This window comes from Alligator sinensis, unplaced genomic scaffold (assembly GCF_000455745.1).
Source record: "Alligator sinensis unplaced genomic scaffold, ASM45574v1 scaffold469_1, whole genome shotgun sequence".
NCBI lineage: Eukaryota > Metazoa > Chordata > Crocodylia > Alligatoridae > Alligator > Alligator sinensis.
In genome coordinates this window covers 251,923-272,413 of record NW_005841934.1, presented here as the reverse complement: position 1 = coordinate 272,413, position 20,491 = coordinate 251,923, and the positions used below count along the sequence as shown (strand labels likewise).

General features: G+C 44.1%; 1 protein-coding gene across 14 annotated transcripts in view; it reads right to left on the bottom strand.

Moving 5' to 3' along the window:
* Positions 1 to 20,491, bottom strand: part of MAGI1 (membrane associated guanylate kinase, WW and PDZ domain containing 1) — a 182,105-nt gene that overhangs the window by 13,812 nt on the left and 147,802 nt on the right. For 6 of the 14 annotated variants that reach the window (XM_025199022.1, XM_025199015.1, XM_025199016.1 and 3 more), the window contains exons 13-18: positions 16,764 to 16,980; positions 10,784 to 10,861; positions 7,093 to 7,184; positions 5,959 to 6,151; positions 3,720 to 4,013; positions 995 to 1,198 (exon numbers count right to left, since the gene is read on the bottom strand). In XM_025199022.1, the coding sequence (XP_025054807.1) occupies positions 995 to 1,198; positions 3,720 to 4,013; positions 5,959 to 6,151; positions 7,093 to 7,184; positions 10,784 to 10,861; positions 16,764 to 16,980 (1,078 nt within the window). The remainder of the gene's footprint in view (positions 1 to 994; positions 1,199 to 3,719; positions 4,014 to 5,958; positions 6,152 to 7,092; positions 7,185 to 10,783; positions 10,862 to 16,763; positions 16,981 to 20,491) is intronic. The other 8 variants (XM_025199017.1, XM_025199026.1, XM_025199024.1 and 5 more) reach the window with 5 other exon arrangements.

Here is a 20,491-nt window from a genome sequence, read left to right as displayed (position 1 = left end):
AACCATTGATTTTGCTTGAAAAGAACCAGGTAGCACGAGAAAATTTCTGCAAAGCAAGTTTACACTATGGATCAATCCAGTGCATAACGCTGCAATCAATGAAAAGTAGAGGGATTCGTAATAATTTAATTGACTACAGAAGTTTCCCGGCATTTATGTCTCCTGCCTTCTTAATGTCATGGTCAGGATAGGCTTGGGGAATCCTAGATATAAGGCAGACACGTTTCTTTATTTATAATAAGGACTCTGGGTCTCCTAAAATAGTCAGCTGGGAGCCGGCAAACACCTCCAGGATCAAAGCACCCTGACAAAATCATTTCATGCTGGACCAGGATCATTCCCAAAGCAACCTGCACATCATCTTTCCAAACAGCTTCAAAACACAACAGTACACTTATTCCCTTTTGTGATCTCTTATGAAAGACCCAAGAACCAAGCAAAGGCTGAACGTCAACAAGGGTGTGGGTCATATTCAGACAATCACAGACAACGAGGGCTGGAAAGGACCTCAGGAGGTCACATCTAGTCCAACCCCCTGCTCCAAACAGGACCAGCCCCAACCACATCATCCCAGCCAAGTGTCTAGCCAGATCTTGAAAACCTCCAAGGATGGAGAGTTCACCACCTCTCTGGGTAACCCATTCCAGTACCTCACCACCCTCCGAGTGAGAAAGTTTTTCCTAATATCCAACCTCAACTTCCCTTGCTGCAACTTGAGCCCATTGCTCCTTGTCCTGTCGTCTGCCCCCACTGAGACCAGCCCAGCTCCATCCTCTTTGCAGCCCCCCTGCAGGGAGGTGGAGGCTGCTATTATATATCGACAGAAACAGGCTATAAAGAGACAGCTCCAGGACTGCAAAAGCACGGGATCTCAGAGAAACAAAACATGACCAGATCACAAGTCTGGTAGGATGGAAATGGAAACCTCAAACTGACCAGAAAAGCCAAGGAGAAGCAAAGCATTTGAACAAAGACAGATGAACATATACTTTACCATCGCCTGGAATGATGCGCAGAGTGACCGTGTTTCCTGCTTCTTTAATCAAGTTGACAATGTCCGAATGCGACTTGTTGGTGATGGAGCATCCATTAACGGCCAGGATCCGGTCCCCTACTTTCAGCTTGCCACAGCGGTCTGCAGGGCTCCCCTCAATTATCCGACCTATTTTGTGAGGCATGGCCACACATGCATTTCCTGCTTTTGTATTGTATTGTTTGTTTGTTTTTTGTGGGTTTTGGTTTTTTTTTTGGTTGGTTTTTAATTGTTTATATACATGGGAATATGGTGAAAGGAAAAAGGAGAAAAAGGGTTGAAACGGGAAAGAGAAGGTTAAGGGTTAATTAATTAATGCATCAAGCAAAAGTTATTAAAGGATAGCTTGGCTGCCAGTGTTCAAAACATTGGCAATCGACTGTGAGGGCAAAGGGCTTTGCTTTAACTGACTGCCATTACGGGGAGGCATTGCACCAATCCACCAAGAGTCTCGCCCTCTGGTTTCTTTAGACACAGCGGCATTTTTATAGACTACAGCTGCACTTGGCAGCCTGAAAATCATCCAATTAAAGTTTTGTTTTTGCATTTGCAAAATATGAAATTGCTAATAGAGGGCTCAAACTTACTCGTCTGAGATGGTAACGGTGTCAGCCTCTCCAGGCCTCCATTGAGCCAGTGGCTGCTCGAGCTTCTGCCAATGTTTTGTTCTTTCTCAGTTTGGAAAGATCATCACTATGCCTGCTACGGAGTCAAACTCCCACTTTCACCACAAAGACCCAATCTACCAGTGTCGCGTGGGGTGAGCAGTGAGAAACCAGTTCTTTCATTGTGAACAAAGGAAGCACTAGGGAAGGCACAGGACCACTAGAGATGGGCCAAGACTGACACGCGGGACCTGCTCGGTACCACCCACCACCTCATAACCACTGTTAATTCTTCCCCTTTTATGAGCTTAAAAGTTGATTTGGTTGGGGAAGAGAAGCAGGGACTGAATGCAGACCCCTGGCTTCAACAGCTCTAAAACCACAAGCAAAACAGTCCGAATGTCTCCGAGATGCATCCAGCAAGGGCATTTTGGGATGAATGCACGGCAGACACAGGACAGCTCACAACAGTCACCTAGCCCTGCAAATGGAGGATGCACACAACTCAGGACATATGACCCCTCCAGCTTTCCTTGCATTGCTGGCAAGCCCTATATACATAGCCCACAGTCAGTAGAGCATGAGATGGTGCGGCGTGAGATGACGGCTGTATCCACCATGCATCCATCCTCAAGATGCGCTTGCGCAGCTCGGCTGTAATCCTTTATTTGATTAGTAGTTTTAGAGATATGCGCTGTTACAGATGTAGTAATACTTGAAAAAACTATAAAGAAAGGGCTAAAAATGGGATATGAGGTAATGTGACAAGGCTGGAGAGGCACATGCGTGACTTGCTGCAAGGGTGATTAGACACGGGATGCCGTTTCTTAACAGCGAGCAAGTTTCTCCTTGCAAGACAAAGCCCGGCTTGCTTTCAGTCGAGGTCGTGTGGGTTTCAGAAGCAGAAATGAATATTTAGTCGATCCAGTGTATTGACCATGGATGTGAAACCCCACACTAAGGGGACCAGGGGGAGCTTCGGTACCAGTTCAGCCCATCTCTAAAGACAACCCATGAAGGAGGCACAAAAACTACAGGGACAAGGCAAGCACTGCATAGCTGAGGGCAAAGCATCTCATGCAGAGTATCGGGAAAAAGTTTGATGTACTTGAAAATTCAAGGAGACACAGTCACAGGTCAAAATATATCAAGTGAGGAACCCCTGGAGAGGTTACATTACACCAGCTTTCATTTAGCTAATGGTTCTGCCTAGAACGAACATCATTCTTTACATCAGCTCATCACAGTCTCTTCAGGGAGGAACAGTGCAGTATATTTTATATTTCACACTGCTCTTCCCAACAATCCCTCTTAGCGTCTGGAGGAAGAATTAGAAATCTCCCTTGCAATGCAGCGTCCCAGCTAGAAGGAGGCCCAGGGAAGTATGCACAAACAGGCCATGTTGATGCATGGGCTTGCCTTTAAGTGGCCAAATCCACTGAAGAAGCAGAGGAAAAAAATACTTGTTATTCCCTATTCTATGCAACCATGTGCTTGGGAGGAGGAGATGGAGGGCAGGCCAAGCTAAGGCAATGAGCTATCATTTTTGATGCAACTTTTCATTATCTTCCATCACAGCAAGCACTAATAATGCACCAATCCCTAGCGATCAGCATGCTCATACCCTTAAGGGCAGTTAGGAGCATCCCTCTGAAATGCAGAGAGGAGTTAATCACTTTTAGGAGGGGCTGGTTGCAAATCTATGGGCCCTCCATGGATCAGAGGCAGCATTTCTACTAGGTTATTTGCTCCACTGGACTCAACGCTCCCTTTTTCTGGGATCCTCCTACTCCTCTGCTGGGAGAGAAATCTAAAATTTCAATTCGTACTTATTGCCAACCTGCCCGAAAGCGATCTCAAGGAGCGCCAGGCACTAGCACTCCTGGCTCTGCTGCTAGTCAGAGTTCACAAGGTCCCACTCCTCGGATCCCAGGGCTCAACAAAACCCAGGAGGCCAGCACCTACTAACTCTCAGCCTCCAAATATGACACCGATGAATTTTAATTTACACCCTCGTTAGCCTCGGTGCACTGCAGCATGCATCCCCTCGTCTCGTTAGAGCGACAGCTTTCAGGACTTACCGAAGGTCGTCCCCGCCTCCGGCCTGCTCACAGAAGACACGATGACAAAGCCAAAGCCTTCGTTTTCTCCACGCCGGATTTCCACGTCGTACGGCTGCACCACCGTGCTGACCACGCCGCTGCCGCCACCCCCTCCGCTGCCGATGCCGCTGGTGCTGCCGCTGCCGGAGCTCACGGTGTTTAAGGAGTTTTGGCTTCCCTGCGGGGTACGTTTTTCCTCTGTCAGAGAAGCAGGCTGGTTGCTGCTGTGATGCGAGGAGGCTGGAGAAGGGACTTCGTTCTCTGCCTTTGGAACTGCAAGAAAAAAGCACAATTCTCACCGCGTCGGTGGCATGGCCCTGGTGTTTTTAGCGGTACGGAGATGAAGTTCAGCTACAAAAAATAAAGGGCCTGGGATAAATGACAGGACAGGCATCTCTCCAACCGGGTCAACATCTGCTCATGCCAGATGCTGCTGGAACTGCTGGTCGTTCTGAAACGGCCCTGGAAATACACCCACACTCCTGTACACTCGCACAAACATGCTCTCACGTGGCTCAAGTTGCACACTGAAGCCTCATGCTAATTTACAGAGGCAACGGAGCAATGAACAATTCGCTGTGAAGTGAAAGGTGGGCTAACCCTCCATGAACAAAGGGCAATTACTGCAAGGTGAGAGCTTGCACATAGGTGCTTACCCCGGACCAGCTGATAAATGGGGAAACCCTACCCCTAATTGGCCTATGGTAAATTATTCCCATGCCTATATCCTAAAATTGTGATTTAGTGAAACCAGTGTAACTCTGTGTGTGAACCTCACTGACATCTCAGATCTGAATCACGTGGGTTCAGCGTGTTTCTGTTGAATATCACAACGTCATCCCTTAAGTTAGGACGGACTTATTGCCAAAGAGATGTTCCTCTGCGCAGTTCTTTGCAAGTAGTTGTTCATGAATAATCCCACGTTTAGAGAAGTCACTAGATACAAAAATATGTATTTCAACCATCTAAACCTTTTTGTGATTGTTTCCAGCCTGGGTTACATGCAATAAAGAAGTCAAGTAAACCTAACTCTGCAAAACGCTCCTCTTTAGGCTATCTAAAATGGTAAGACTGGAAACAACTGAGATGCATTAGCTCCATGGTGTACAGTCGCACTACATTTTGACAGTATAAAGGAAAAGAAACCAAACATGGATGTAACGCCGCCTGCCAGAAGTCCACCCAAAGTCCAGTGGAGAGAAACAAGGATCTTTTCAACCAGAAGGTTATTTTGATCCTCCTTTAGGCTTCAAGTACATCATTCCCTGTCTTTTTGTTGACACCTCACCTGGAAGTCTGCTCCACGTCCTTTTTGTCTAGAAATGGGCCTAGACCAAGATCCAACTCTGAAATTTGGACTGAGGTGGAAGGAAATCCCAGCACTTACTATTAACTGTCACTAGCAACACATAAATCAAGTGTCATCTAGCAACCTCGTTGTCATGTCCCGGCTTTCTTTAATAACAGCACATTTTTGTAGATTTGCAAGAACAAAACCATGCTTTGTTCTTGGCTTGGCTGTTCTTCCATGTTCGGGCCCTGTTCATTGGCAGCGAAGGATACATTTCTGTCCTGCATCAATTTGTGAATGTGCAACCACTGGAACTTTACTTACAACACAAAAAAATAAAGGAGAGGATTTCAAATGACTCTCACTTGGCATCATTTTTTAATGTTCTCTCTACCAGAGAAGCACGGCCCAGGGGTCAGGGCACTGAAACGTGACTTCATTTGTAAATATATTTCACTCCCAGCTCCATCACTGAACTAGCAAAGTACTTCCTTCCCCTCTCTATGCCTCTCTTTCCTTTCCCAGCCCGTGTTTGAACTATGTCAATGAAAAGGTCTTCAGGGAGGGGCACTATTTTACGGTGTGCTTGTAAAACCGGTGCACGACAGAGCGTCAAGAACTCACTGTAATACAACCAAGCTATTAATTGCAGCATATTAGGAATGAATAGCGTACCCATACCTGAAAGGTGTGCAGAGAAAAAATCCCAGATCTTGCCTAAAGATACTCGTATTTAAAATGTGTCATATTTTAAAGCATTCAAAAAGGCAGAAAAAAAAAGGATAAAAGTCAGCTGGAAGGTGCAATAACGTCTGCATTCACACTTACTATAAAAATGGAAATACAACTGTTTTGAGATGGAGGTTTAGGGTTTCTGACCCGTAAACTCCCTGGATTAAGACTGGAAAATAATCAGACTGAACGTACCTGCATATACGACTTTGCGCCGTACAGTGAGGTTGACATGGCCTTGCTTGGCAGCCTGCTGCATAAGTTGGACGACGAGCTGGTGCGATTTTCCAACCACAGGAGTCCCATCGACACAGATCAGCTCATCTCCGGATCGCAGGCGACCGTCGGCATCGGCAGCACCCAATGGTACAATGTGACCAATGTAAATCTATCGGGGGAGAAAAAAAAGGGACGTATTCAACAATCAGACGGCTAAGGAAGCTTGGGGGGACTGGGAATGAGATTGAAAGCCCTGGGTTGTGTATAACCCAAATCAGCAGCGGGCACAAGTGACCAACATCCATCAGCTGTTCTGAATAAAGCCCTCTGTGAAACGAAGGAGAACCAGGTGTTTCCCTTGTTCTTTATCGCTGGGATATAACCGCGTGCAAGATCCCTTCACTCTGGCTCATCACCTGCCTTGAGAGGATGCATTTCCCGAAAGAGACTAAATAACAGCACAGAACGATTAGCAATAGCATCGTCAATCGGAGCAGCGAGACCAAGAAGCAATCTGGACTCTAAATCAATCTCTTCATTGGCCCTAGAGCTCATCACCTCAGCTCCTTTCACATGCACCAGGTTGGCTTCGGTTTATCGCCACTGAGCTCAGCAACGCTGCTGCGGCATGAAAGGAAACCGTGACTTCCCTCTCCCCAGAAATGGACAGGAAGCACATCGACAGGGCAGCCGGCAGCAATGCGCGCTGACACTTTGTATGCTTGACCTGCTCAGCAAACAGACAGAAAATTAGGTGCTTTTAGTCTGGCACCTTTCCGGGATGCTAGATTTACAGCTAAGAAACCAACTTAATTCAGGGAAAGATAAAAGAGACCGAGAGAGACTGCTCTTAAGGTCAAATAGTAAAACAGGAACCTAGTGAAAAACTGATTGGAAAAATCACTTTCCACCTCTGTGGGGATGTGTTAAGATCTGGGGGCTGGCCTAGCCTGTAACATGCACACGGGGCCAGCGCTGAATTTTAGTCTCCTCCGAATCTGGAGTATTTGGATGGGTGCTGTCTGTTCAGGACCGAACGGACAGAGCAGGGTATGCCTGCATGCGTTTTGGCAGGGACTTGGAAACAAGTCCACTTTCAAAAGCACTCACCGGTTCTCCAGGCTCATTTCCACCTAAAATCCTAAATCCGAAGCCAGTTTCCTTTCTCCATAGAAAGATATCCTGTTCTTGATAATCTGGAACTGAAGGAACAGAAGGAAAGAGAAATGTTATTACAACCTTTAGTAGGAAAGCTGTTAGCTTAAACCCAAAGTCCTCCAAGTTCTATCGTTTTTCTTGTATTACGAGTGATAAAACCAGAGACAAGACGCCGTATTTAAGGGCCCACGCTTATAGCAAATAGCATGTTTCTACAGAGTCCCATTAATGACTTGTGGAGTTAGGTACAACTCACCAGCAATGAGGGAGAACAGGGGGGGACCACTAGACTCTGAGCAAAGAAACATTGCAGAAGCAATGCCATGAAGGACTAACCATCGTCTACAGTTTGCCTCCATGTGGGACTCTGGATGAAAGCCACCTGACCCCCATGGAGCTCCCTCATGAATGCTCTGCTTACGTTCCCCTGGGACCTGATCCAAAGCCCGTTGAAATCATTGTGAGTCTTTGCATTGGCTTCAGGGGGTTTGAATCAACACCCGGATGCATCTTCCTGCAGAGAACAGTGTGCATGCACATGCATGTGTGCATTGGTAGAGGGGAAATTACTCATCTCCTTGACTTGTCACTGCTACATTAGGACAGAAGGATGGAAGCCTTTCGTTTCTGGCCTTGTCAGCCTTCAAACTATGGCTCTCGGAGGTGGGGTAGGGCGAGGGATGGCAGATCTCAAAGCAAAGCAGCAGCTGAGAACCTGTTCCACCCCTTCCCACCCAGGGATAGCACGAACGGAGAAAAATTTGCAGCACGGTTACCCTTGCCAGAGATCCTTCCACCCTCCACTGTTTCTGAGGATTTGACTGTAGGAGGTGATGGGTCCTGAAGTTATCTATTAGGTATGCTGCTCTGATTTCTGCTCCTTAACAAGGCTCGCTAGCTGGGAATATCTAATCAGAGAGGTCCAAGGCTTCAAGGTGTAACTAAGCACGTTCATAGGTTTAAATTGTAAACTGCAGCTAAGAACTCCACGGCTTCTGTTTGAACAACGGGCGGGAGATTGAGAAGTGCTACAAGCTCTTGCTGTTTGCTTAGCACCGTGATATTAGTATTCATCTGTATTAGAGTCGCTAATAAGTCCAACAGCCTTTTGTAAACGTGTCTCTATAAGAGAGGATAATGCCATTAGCAACATGATACAGATGCTTTTCTTTTTATGGAAGAAAAAAAAAGAAACAAGAGCTTGCTGTTATGATTTCTACTGTCATCATTAGGTTTTGTAGGGCATAGTTTCCTAGCTGATGGCTCTTGAAATAGCTAGGGGATGAATCCTCAGCTGGTGTGAATCGGAGGAGTGCCAGTGAAGTCAATGTAGCTGATGCTGTGGACCTGGATTTTTAAAACGTCTCGTTTTCTACTGAGCAGACAAAGGCAGCTGGAAACGCAGAAGAGCCCAACTATACCTACTTATTAGTACGGAACACAAGCAAAATGTCTACACTGAATATTACATACGTTAAAGGGATAACCTTGAAGTGCAACTGAACATAGATAATTTAAATGAAGTTATCCGTGCTTTCTTTCCTTTATATATATATATATATATATATATATAAGGAAAGAAAGCAAAGATTTTATATATATATAAGGAAAGAAAGCACGGATTATATATATATAATTTTAAAGCAAAATTAATTGTTAACATTAAATCATATCAGAAGACACCTTCAGGTTCATTTAATATTTATTGGTTAGTAACTGTAACACTGATTAATTTTGTAATAACCCCCCATGATTTATAATTAATGGCAGAAGTTATTCTTGTATTGGCCAGCTGTTTGCATCTTTGGTAAAGGAATGATGCTTAATATGAATATCAAGGACGTTGGAAAATATTTATGGCTGGGGTGCATGTTGATAATCAAATAAAAATCAATGCCGGTATCTAAAAACAAGTAAACTAGCTCTCTTCATTAAAGGCCTTTTTCAAAGTCCATGGAAGTCGACAAGCATCTTTTAATTGATGTCCATGAGCTCAGGATTGGGTTCTTATTGCATTTAATGCTGTCAGTGTCTGTCGTACAAAAAGCTTGGGTCTAATTGATTGGTGCTTTATACAGTAGACTTCAGTCTGGCTCTGATGCTTCCTCTTTCAGCAACTCACCAATGAGTTTAAACTGCAACATGAATCCACAACATGGACGAGTGGAAATGCAATGAACAGGTGAGTGCAAGTCCTGGGTGTCAGGGAGTTGGCATTTTTATTCAGATTTTGTTACAGCCCTCGACTGAAATGCATTTTTTTTTTTTTGCATCCTATACCTTCTTGTTTGATTGCTTTGTGGTTAAAAACTAAGCTTAAATTCATATGCATCACCTCTTGAAGTCATAAACTAATTTTTCTCCAAATACAATTACTGAATAATAGAAGTGATGAGCAGACTGGAAGTTGGTAGTCTTTACCAGTCAGGACTACGTGGCTGAAGGCTATTTGCTATAAATTAGGACATCCCCTGTAACAGAATTGAGACCATAAATGAATTGGTGTTTGTTGTCGTCTTTGGTTAATCCAAGCATGAAATTATGCAGACACTTTCGAAAAGTTCTGTCTAACATTTCACAGGCTTTTTGGCAGACTCTGGCTAAGCCAATTAGAGGGCATGCCCTGCCTTTCAGAAACAAAATGGCTTCAACAGAGATCGCCAGCATGGGCCCATTTTCTCAGCATCGCTTCACACATTTGCCAAATCTACAGTCTTGCCAAACGTTGCCTTATGTTCCTCATCCAGGTACCTTTTAGTCTATGAGCAGCCACTCAAGGTAACACAAACAGAGGCGTAAATGTGTGCTTCAAACCAGAGCAATGAAACATAAGGTCTACCACGAAGTGCATTTACCCAGCAATGCATTTTACTACGAAAGACTACAGGAAGGGGGGACACAAACACAACATACACAACACACACACTTACACAGGGTGGGCGGGCAAACAAAACTCCCTTGGCAGCTTTTGCATCCATTTGCCAATTAGGCGATTGACTGATGGAGTCCAATTTGCTAAAACAACCCCCACTCTTCCCCCACTCAGTCGCAAAGACTTTATATGAGTAACACAAGACTGTAACTGCTTTGTAAAATTAACCAGAGTGCTCCCAAGGTTCAGGCAGATCGTTTTGTGGGTTAAAACAAAAGTTTCTGAATCTTGGTATAGAAAGAGGACTCCCGGATGTGTTCGTTCAGTTGCCGAGCTCCAATCCAACTCCCCAGTAGGTGCACCTACTTCGAAGACCGCCTTAGTGTCAGCCTAGATGGGTGGTGACTGCCAACCTACTTTTAGGAGCCACCGTTTTGAATAACACGCAAAAGCAGTCAAGGGAGTTTTGTGCAAGCGGTGAAGAGGAACGAGACCAGTGGCATTGACTGACTCCATGCCATCAACAGGGCCCTGTAGGGAAGGTTCGTGGAAGACTATCAGAGTGGATGGAGGTGCTTGCAAGTGCCTATGGTCTGTTGCTTGCCAATGAAAAGCCAAAGCAACTACGTGGTGCCTTCATTCCTCGTTAACCATCGCCTTTTGCCCTTCTGAACCACCCTTGGCCACAAATGGCCCCCCGTGGCAGAGTAGCAGCAATACCAACACGAGACACGAGACGAGACACAAGACACGTTCTCAACACATCCTTACATTCTCCAAAACTCGTGGAATTGATTTCTCTCTCTCTCTCACCCTTGCTCAGTCCAGTTGCAGGCGAAGGTGACATAGCTGCAATATCAATTTTACAATTTTGCAAAGCTTAATGCATCTGCTTTCTTGTTCAACTTCACTTAAAACGTACTCAACCGATATGCATATTTTGTTAGGCTTCTGCACATACTACTGCAAAGGTCACAGGGACTGTGGATTAAAACAACGGTTGGCTTATTCAACTTTCCCCCGCCCTCCCGTAATGCATGAATCTCTTGGAAAAAAAACTTTAAAAAAGAGTTTTCTACAAAGTTCTTTTTGAGATCACGTAAACCACTTCCACCATCACAGCACAGGTTCTGGGGTTGCGCGAGGGAAATCTTATGTCCAGCATTAGAAGAAACTATAAATACAAGAAGGTGGATGCTGAAAACTGAAAAAATGTTTTCAGGCACTTTGACTTCATTTTAATTAAGTGTTACTCGGTCGTCTCTAACCCCTATCTTTACATGTAAGATACCATCTATTTTTTACCATTGCAATATCACTTTAACAAAATAGCAGACTTGCCTGGAAGAACAAATCTGCTGTGCACAGATCACAAGGTCTTATAGGGGGTCAACCTCAACAATAACTGTTGCTCAGTTAATCATCAAAGTATTTTAGGCCACAATTCAGCAAAGTACTTAAGCACGTGCCTAACTTTAAGCATCGGTACTTCTGCTGAAGTCAATGGGATGACTCCAGGGTCAAAGACTTCTGCAGTTCGAGCGTGGATTTCATATTTTGTATTCTTCCTAAATCCCCAGTTTTTAGAGCAGGCTATTAGAAGCGAAGGTATGGTTTCTTTCCTTCCTTTAGCTAAAGTTTCTAGCCCTTCCCATTGTGGAAAAAAAACTTGAAAAATGTGACAGAAATGCACCTTCAAGATGCAGCAGATAAAAAAAGTATTCTAATTGTGTTTCTTATTTAAAATAAATAATTAGAAAAAAAACCCCTCATCATTTTTTAGCGCTTGGCACTGGCAATTTTACTCATCACGCACGTAAAGTCTGGGAAGCACTTGGTACCTTGCTAAGATCCAGGACTAAGTTAGTGACAGCTGATCATTCATTACATGTGGTCACAAATCAGCTTTGTAACTAGACCTGCTCTGCAGCCGTTTCTGCTCATGCAACATGCTAGAAATATTAAGATCCTTCTAAAAAAAGGCATTCTCTAAGGGCACGGGCACATCTGTGTGTCCAAGCGCATGAATGTAACTGTTTGTTTCATGTTAATATAATACAAGAACATGACCTTACAGAGGGCCCTTTTTCTACACTACTGTCTTCAAAGCCAGTCTGCTCACAAGGCAGTCGGCAATTTCCGGAGTGTATTTTTGGGGGGGAGGATGGAGTGTGAAACATTTGATACCATGGTGTTAATATCTTAAAACTCTATTTAATGACTGTCAAGTCAAAACTACACACCGTGTCAACTTTGTTTGTATTTTTAATCAGATTTACAACAGATAAAAAAAAATAAAAAAAAAATACATGTTGTGCCTGAAAATAAAATTCCAGTCTTAAAGATAACCAGAATAGTTTAAAAGCTTCAGAATTACTCTATAGTGTTCCGCTTTACTTTTAATTAAATGTTTAAGTCCTTCAAAGGGATTCATTAACACATCTGCAATTCAGATTAATTCATTTTGTTACTGCTGTTTTGACAGATGGCCATATGTAGGATATGGTATTTTGCAAAGCAATCAGGCCGCAAGAGAAAAATTTGACAACAGATTGTGTTAATCTTCAAGGAAGTTTAATAATAAATTGAAATATAAAAAGCATATTATAAAAATATATTTTCAATAAAAGGGTACAAGATGTGAGAGTCATCGGGCTCTGGTAATCTATTCAATTACAGCTTCTTCCACCGAGTGCTCTCCATGCACGTAATGTCCGGATCTTGGAAACGGTCCATTTTTTTAACTCAATGCTAAAGTCTCCCCTCTGATACACATATAGAACTTTAATTAGCAGTAATGAGCTATGGATAAAGAGGAGACCACACTGCTACAACTTAACACAATCAAATGGCAAATTATCATCAGCGCCAAATGATCTAGTTTCAGGAGTCGCTCAGCTGAAAGCTATATATTCCCTCCTCTCTTCTGCAAAGGCTTGATTCAGTCAAGTGCGGTGCACTTGAGCCCAGCTTAAGCACCTAAGTAATCCCACTGGCTTCAAAGCTTGAAGTTGAAATTGGCTGGATTGAGGCCAGGGTCCTCCGCACCTTGCAGGATTGATCCCCGGATCACATGCTGCCACACTTATTAATTCACACTGGATGCATGAAACTGCTATTATTTTGCTGCTCATGCGGCAAGGCCAGGGCACAGAAAGTATTTCTTTGGAGAACACCGTCTGCTCATACTGGTTTTGAGCTATGAATCCTGATTCAATGTTTTATACCCAGGAAAGGGCATTTGCTTGTATAGCTCTCATCAGCAAAGGAGGCAAGTGCCTCGTGATCTCACAAGACACGTGATCGATATAAAGATAAAATATATGGTTTGGCGATGGATGTGTCATTTGGAACCAAATATCACCTTTCACAGATATGCTTCAGTAGCCAAAGGGCGCTCAGCAAAGGAAGAAAAGATTATCTCCACACCATACAACCTCACTGCTGCCCCTATCCATGTCTTGAATAGTGGACAATGCAATGGGTGAAATTTGCTCCCAATCAGAAGAGCTGCCCAGGTGTTTAGTATCCTTCAAGGTGATTTTGTTCCCATCCTCAAGAAGATGGCACTGCAATACTACATGAAATCTCTGCATATTATTGCTGGAATAAAACTCTTGCCCAAACTGGGACATGGTCCAAGGATCAATCTCTTCTTAGTATCCGCTGCATTCAAAAGGTGCATCAAGACATCTCTGCACGCTTTATAGTCAAAGATAAAAGGAGCCAAAATCCAGCCATAAGTTGCTAGTGGATTAACTCCTTCATTAAGACCTCGCCTTCCTTGATTTCTTCATAAAATTCAACATACACTTATAGTTTCAGAGATGTTAGATACTTTGATTTTTTTTTTTTAAATCCACTTCATGGACTACTTATTGCAAATCTACTCCATGCAAAGGTGTCGTCTTGCGCATGATGCTTGGATTGCATCTGCACTTTGTAATACGAAGGAGGAATAAGTTGTGCGTCTGCACTCTAGTAAGTTGTGCACAACTATGCTTTAGAGCAATAGTTTCCATAAGAAACCCAGTGCTAGGCTTGCAACTCTGCTTCCACATTAAATCCAGCTATGATAAATGAGTAAATATCCGCTCGTTAAGTGTCACATCTCCATTTGGGACCTGTGGTTTTAGAGGGTTACTTATGACTTATTGAAATGGGACATATTTCCAAGCCCAGGAAGGGGTGTGATGGGAAAAGAGGTACCATGTCACTCCACAGACAAGGGATCCTTTTCAGCCTAAAGCAATGGCATCTCTGCATCACTAACTGTCGAAGTACCAGTAAATACTATGTTGTGAGTGTATTGTAACTTACTGAGGCCAAAATGTTAAGCACAGCATGAATAAAATGGCTTAGCATGGGGTACTTGGCACCCAAGCTCTCCCATTTACTTCTGTCATGCTATGGACTGCCACCACCCAGGACTATGGGGGGAGAAGAGCAGGATTGAGTCCAAAATCTTTGTCAACTCAACTATCAAGTTTGCCTGGGTCTGACCCCCCCCATGCAAATAAGGTGCCTTCCAGGTTACACATTTTCTATCTTGGTTTGCCTTTCACAACGAAACCCAGCAAAGCCAAGCTGTAAGGAAGCAGATGGAAGAGGCAGGATGGTCATGTTTCATTGCCCGATTTGAAGCCGACTCAGAGGTTGAAACAGGCCTGGGCTCAGCAAAGGTAAATCCTTGATCCTTCCACCGGCGCATACCTAAGAGAGCTGCCAAGAAGTCCAGGTGAATCTTTCCCCTGAAAAGCTGTGTCAAAGCGGGGGAAAAGGGATGGGCAAGCAGGAGTCAGAAGGCAGGATTCCCACCCTTGTCAGTGGGAGATGAGGATCACAGACAGAGGAGAAGGCAGGCCCATGCTTAACGTGGAGGCATGATGATGGCTGCGTCTACACGTGCGGTGGACTTGGCCGCGTCTGCACATGCGGCGGACTGTGCAGTCATTTAGTACTTTAGCAAGCCCTAAATGCGAGTACTTCAGCAAGTACTAAACGACTGTGCAGCAACGTCATTGCACGGTTTTTTCCTGGTGCTAATGTGCAGTAGTATCGCATCACGGTTAGTGCCCGGCAACACTACTGCGCGGCAGCAACGAGCTATGATGCAATGGCTCGTCGCGACTGCGCAGTAGCATCTCGTGTAGACGCGCCGATAGAGAGGGGAAAGGAGGGAAGCTGAAAGAGGAAAATGCGGCAGCAAGAAGCCGGGGTTTATAGACAGGGCTCGGAGATGGAGGACTGGGGACGAGGACGATTTCCCACAGATTCCCACGATTCCCACAGATCTGTGGGACGAAATCCCACAGATTTCCACTGAGAAATCCAGGCAGGAGTTAATGCTGCTGAGCTAACACTAATGACTAATTAGCATGAGCTAAACAGTTAATTAGAAATTTGCTCAATAGCTGCAGGGGGTCCAAGACAATGACAGCATGGTTTCTACACAGCCAGACTGCAGGGGCAGAGGGGATTCGGTTCCCACAAGGCCATGGAATACACGGCCCTCATCCACTCCTGATGGGATGAGAGGACCATCCACGTCCCCCATTTCTCCACCGAAGGGGCCAATAAGGCTGAAAAAGGAACCTGGGCCTGCATGGCCAGAACAAGTACATCTGGAAGGGAAAAGAGAGCCATGCAGAAACTGCATTGCTGAGACATCGCATCCGGAGAGACGCATCTTCAGCCAGGAAGCCTCTGACTCATGAGTTATTATTTTTCTCCACGCCATAAGATTTATAAGTGATTCAACTGGTTGGAAGGAAAAAAAAATAAAAAAATAAAAAAATAAAAATCAAGCCTCTGCTGTCCGTTCTGGGGTAATGTGGATTTTATATTGGTTGCACAAACCTCTAGTTAATGTGTTATGAAGCTCTTCATCATTTCCACAGCTAAAAATGGTCTCTCTAACATGTTCCTTTAGCAATGAGACTTTCAAGCTCCCTTGCCCCTAATTAAAATAGCCATTGTTTCTGAAAGTGTACTTCTATTTTCAACTCTTGCTCCGAGAAGCTTTTAGAGGTTCTTCTGCCTTGGACAGTGTAATTAGAGAGATGCAAGCATGCTCATTTTGTTTACAGAGGAAGATCTGATTGAAACCAATTTTAAACTCTTGGAGCGGAGTCAAAGCCCTGCTGAAATATTAGCCAAGTGCATGTATTAATTATTAATAGAGAGCCGCTTACTGCATGTGTTTGATTTCTCTATTGTTACAGTAGTACATGCCGGTAAGGGCCAAAAGACTCAGCAGCATTTTTCCTCCCAGGAGTGAGAAGGAAAAAGCCTCTGACCTGTATTTCAGCAAACTAAATTTCTCTCTCGTTTCCTGCCGCTTCCATGTGTGGCAAAGCCAAGTCTTATTCTACTAGAAGAAATTTGAGTTGGACACCTAACTCTTCTCTCTTGCTTTTGAAAAAAAATCTCCCAAATGCCCATTTTAAAGATGCATTAAAAAGAGTAAAGAGGAAGGACCTTAATATTTGAAATATATTACTGTTCCTTGCACAAACCTATAGTCTAAGCTGCCTGAGCTCATTCTTCACCCAAGACAAAACCTGACCCTTGGTTAATGTCGATCAGACATAATTCGCTGATCCTCTCAGCTTCTTCCACACGTATGAGTTTAGTACTCTATTTTCCACACACAAAAAATAAAAAATTAGTAAATTCATTTCCTAACGGAGAAAAATCAGACTGGCTGCCAGCACCGTAGTCTTAGCAACCACACCTGTTCAATACTCACGTCGGCTTTCATACATGCTCCTGGACTGGGCCCAAATTTTGAATGGATCTGGCTTTTTCTGCCCAGAGTTGTCCGGTTGATCCGCAGCCGGTGCTTCGGTGGCGGGGTAGTCGGGAAGCACCTGAGCGCTGTGAATGGGGGACGCGGTGTGTCCGCTGCGGTGGCTAGAGACGCTATGCTGAGAACTGTTTTGGCTGTCTTTCCTTTCAAGTGGTTGCTGCAAGTAAAAGCAAGCAGAGAAAGAGGGAACAGACGGTTATTGGTCTCCAAGTGGGTGTTTTCCATCATTCCCCCCCCACTCTTCCCTTTCTGCATGCACATAAATAAAGAAAGAAAGAAAGAAATGTCACACATGGGCTGCTACCGGTTACTGCTAAGTGCGGATAAATTCCCCAATGACAGATTTTGATGGACAGACGGGCAGAAGGAGATATGTAAAATGGAAAGCAATTAATCATAGAAAACATGCTGCCCTCCGCGTCTCGGCATAAAACAAATTTAAAATTGCATTATAAGTAACTTGGTTCAATTGAATCCCCCCCCCTTTCTGTGTTCAGCCACAAAAACTTGTATTCAGGTAATATGAAGGGTCTAATTTAAATCCACAAAGGCGAGCTGGAAAATGTGCACTTAAGCTGCTACTGGGTTTAAGGACTGCAGCCTTTCGTAGGTCCATAGTTTGGTATGTTCACAGCTCTTTCCAATGCCCAGGTTGCAACAAGTGGGTTAGGAAGAGACTTCAAACGTAACTTCTGCATTTCCTTGAGCTCTGATGATAGTCAAACTGGGTCCTCAACGTGTGCGGAATGAGCGATTTGATTTCCTCGTTAATTAAATATTTTAAAAACAAAAACCGTGTGCGTCTACCTAAATCCAAGGCAGGCAAGGTTCTTTGTGTAAATCTGATATCTTTTATTAGACCAACTAATAATAGTTGAAAACATTCTTCTTTGCAAGCTTTTGGGTACAAACACCCTTCTTCAGGCAGAGGAAGCTCCAACAAACGCTACCGAAATTCAACGCTCGTGCAAACCCAGTGTCATCAGACTGAGTTTTTCAAGACCAACCTAAATTAATATATTTCCTGTCTCAAGAATATTCCATTTATATTTTTAGCTTTGCATGTGTTTTGGGGTAGGCTGAGAGGTGTGGCGATTCTGGCAGCACAAATTACTCTGACATTCGAGACTTGTACTGAAGTGGATGACCCATCGCTGGCACCTCTTTAAATGATATCTCCATTGACTTGAATATGAAATTAATTTTGTACTTTAAAGTCATTTTGAGCACAGCATACCTGCTGAGACTGCTCAGCCACCAGTTTTCAAAGACAAATATCTGAACCCGTTTCAAACACTGTCGTTTTTCTAAGTGGTAATAGAAGCTCATTCGCATGCAGACCTCCCTGTGCACAAAATACCAGTTTATGAACAAAGCAGTTTTAAGGCAGACCTCTGTTGAAAAGCATCTGAGCTGTGAATAATCACCATTTTATTACTAACGGGGAAAAAAAAAGGTATTCTTTCTTTTTTTTTTGAGGGAATGTAAGGAAGGGCAAATGACTAAAAGACAATAAATAGGCTTCTGTGAACACCAGGTTTGAAGTCCATCTTGTTGGAAGTAACTTGCTTATAGAAACTTGATAGTCAGACCTGGAAAACTTCACCAAAGATTTGAACAGACCCAACGAAAAGGTCATCATGGACAACCTCTTTGTGAAGAGGCACCTTTATGTAGCTTATTATATGAAATAATTAATAACTGCCATTCAGATCTCAAGTCCCTTTCTGCCCAGGGGATCTAAATGGAACTTTTTGTGTATTCCAAACAAAAAATAATCTCGTTAAGTTGAGGCCATCAATGCAAATGAATACAAATTATTTAAGTGTGAAAGACATGTCCGAACCAAAGCAGGTTTTTTTTTCAAACTTTGGCAAACCTGGAAATTCTAAATGTAGAAGAAACAGCAATAAAACGTAAGGGGATTTCCATTCAGGTCACTCAAGGAATTGCATACGTGCCCAAGTATCCAGAGCCAGACACGGGTAAACCGGGCAGTTGCCTGGGGCCCAAACAGAAAGGGGGCCCGAAAATTTTAATTTTTTCCCCCATTGTTCAAATATTATTATCATTATCTCTGGCAAAGAAGGTCCCAATAATAAAAGTTTGCCTGGGGCCGCCAGGAGTCTGCATGTATCCTCATCCACGGCTTAATCAAAAAGTTTGGAGACAAACCTTTTCCCACCAATACACATGTCTGCTACATTAGTAGGGCTCAGAAGTGAAAAGGGATCTACCTGAACTACTGTTTTTGTGTAGGTACTTGAGATTTTTATATTTCCATGGAGTTTTCATCAAGAAGCACCAAACACTTTGCACGCTACTTCAACTGTCTTTCGGTCTTCCCATGTCTTCGACAAAAAGCGAGCACACGGGAATCAAATCACATTGCCGTCAGGAGCAAACGGACGCCCTCATACTCCTTTATGTGCTTTTGTAGCACCTCACCCTTAAGTGGGAGTTAGTATCCTGTTCACCTGGAACAAATGGCTTTCCTGAGATAAGCCATGGATATCTGACATCTATGCTGGCTTACTTCACATCGGTGTAACTTTGCCCCTGATTTTACCCCATCGTAATTCTACACTGGTCTTTGAGTGAGCTACGACTATATAGGGCCGTGCATTGTGTGTCCACTTCTTTGTTACCCTGGAATAAATGAAATGTTTGTTCAGGCCCAAAGACATGCAAAACCCAACCCAAGGACCTCCAGGATTCCTCGCCTAAACCATCAGGAGGGAGTAAGCTTGCAAAACCTCCCAAAGCCTTTATCAGAATCATCTTCCCCAAAATATATTCTTCTTCCCACAAGCTCTTCTGTCAACCAGCTTTCCCTTTTTTTGCAATGCAAAAGCTGTAGACAAACTACCCTACAGTTTTTGTTTGGGCCACTGATCATGGTAAAGGTAAAAGCCCCCTTCCCAGGGTAGTGACCCAAGAGCAGGGAGTAGGGAGGGTAGGTTTCCTGTGGGGTTTATACAGCTGTCTACATCTTTCCCCTATGCCATACCCTTTCAAATCTCACTCACTATATTTTCCACGAAGCTCAGGAAGAAGCCAGTCTTCCATGTGCTTACAATGCCAATCCAAATCTAGTCGCTTGGGAAAGCTAACGGGATTACGCTGTGCACTGCACCATCCCCGTTCCTCTCCCAAAGCTGTGAGAGGATTACAGGAGGCAAAAGAAAAACAATACAAAAGAGTTTGCAGTTTTTACACGGTGGGGAAAAAAAAAAAGGAAGGGGAGATATCCGAGTGGAGAGGCCTCGCAAAGTAGTGCAGTGCTGGAAGGCACCAATGTCAACCCTCAGTAACAGATCTGTGGAAAGCCTATACACAGGAGCAATTAAATGCTGCTTTGGGTAGTGGTAGCCGAGCGAGCAGAAGCCATTGCCCAAGGCACTAGCAAGGCTGGGACAGAAGCTCAAGGCCTGAGCTGTCGGGGGACTAATGTGTGCTTGCAGGTGTCAAAGGCAGGCAGCAAGGACAGAGCTATTAGACAGGGAGAGGAGTGATGAAGAGGATGACCCTGGGGGAGACCTGGACAGGACTTTCTGGAAAAGGAAGCTCAGAAATTGTGATCGTGGGCACGGCCCACTGATTCTGCACCTAGTGCTCTGGAAAAAAGGCCTTTACGTCCCCCTTTGTGCGTAAACAGGGATGTATCA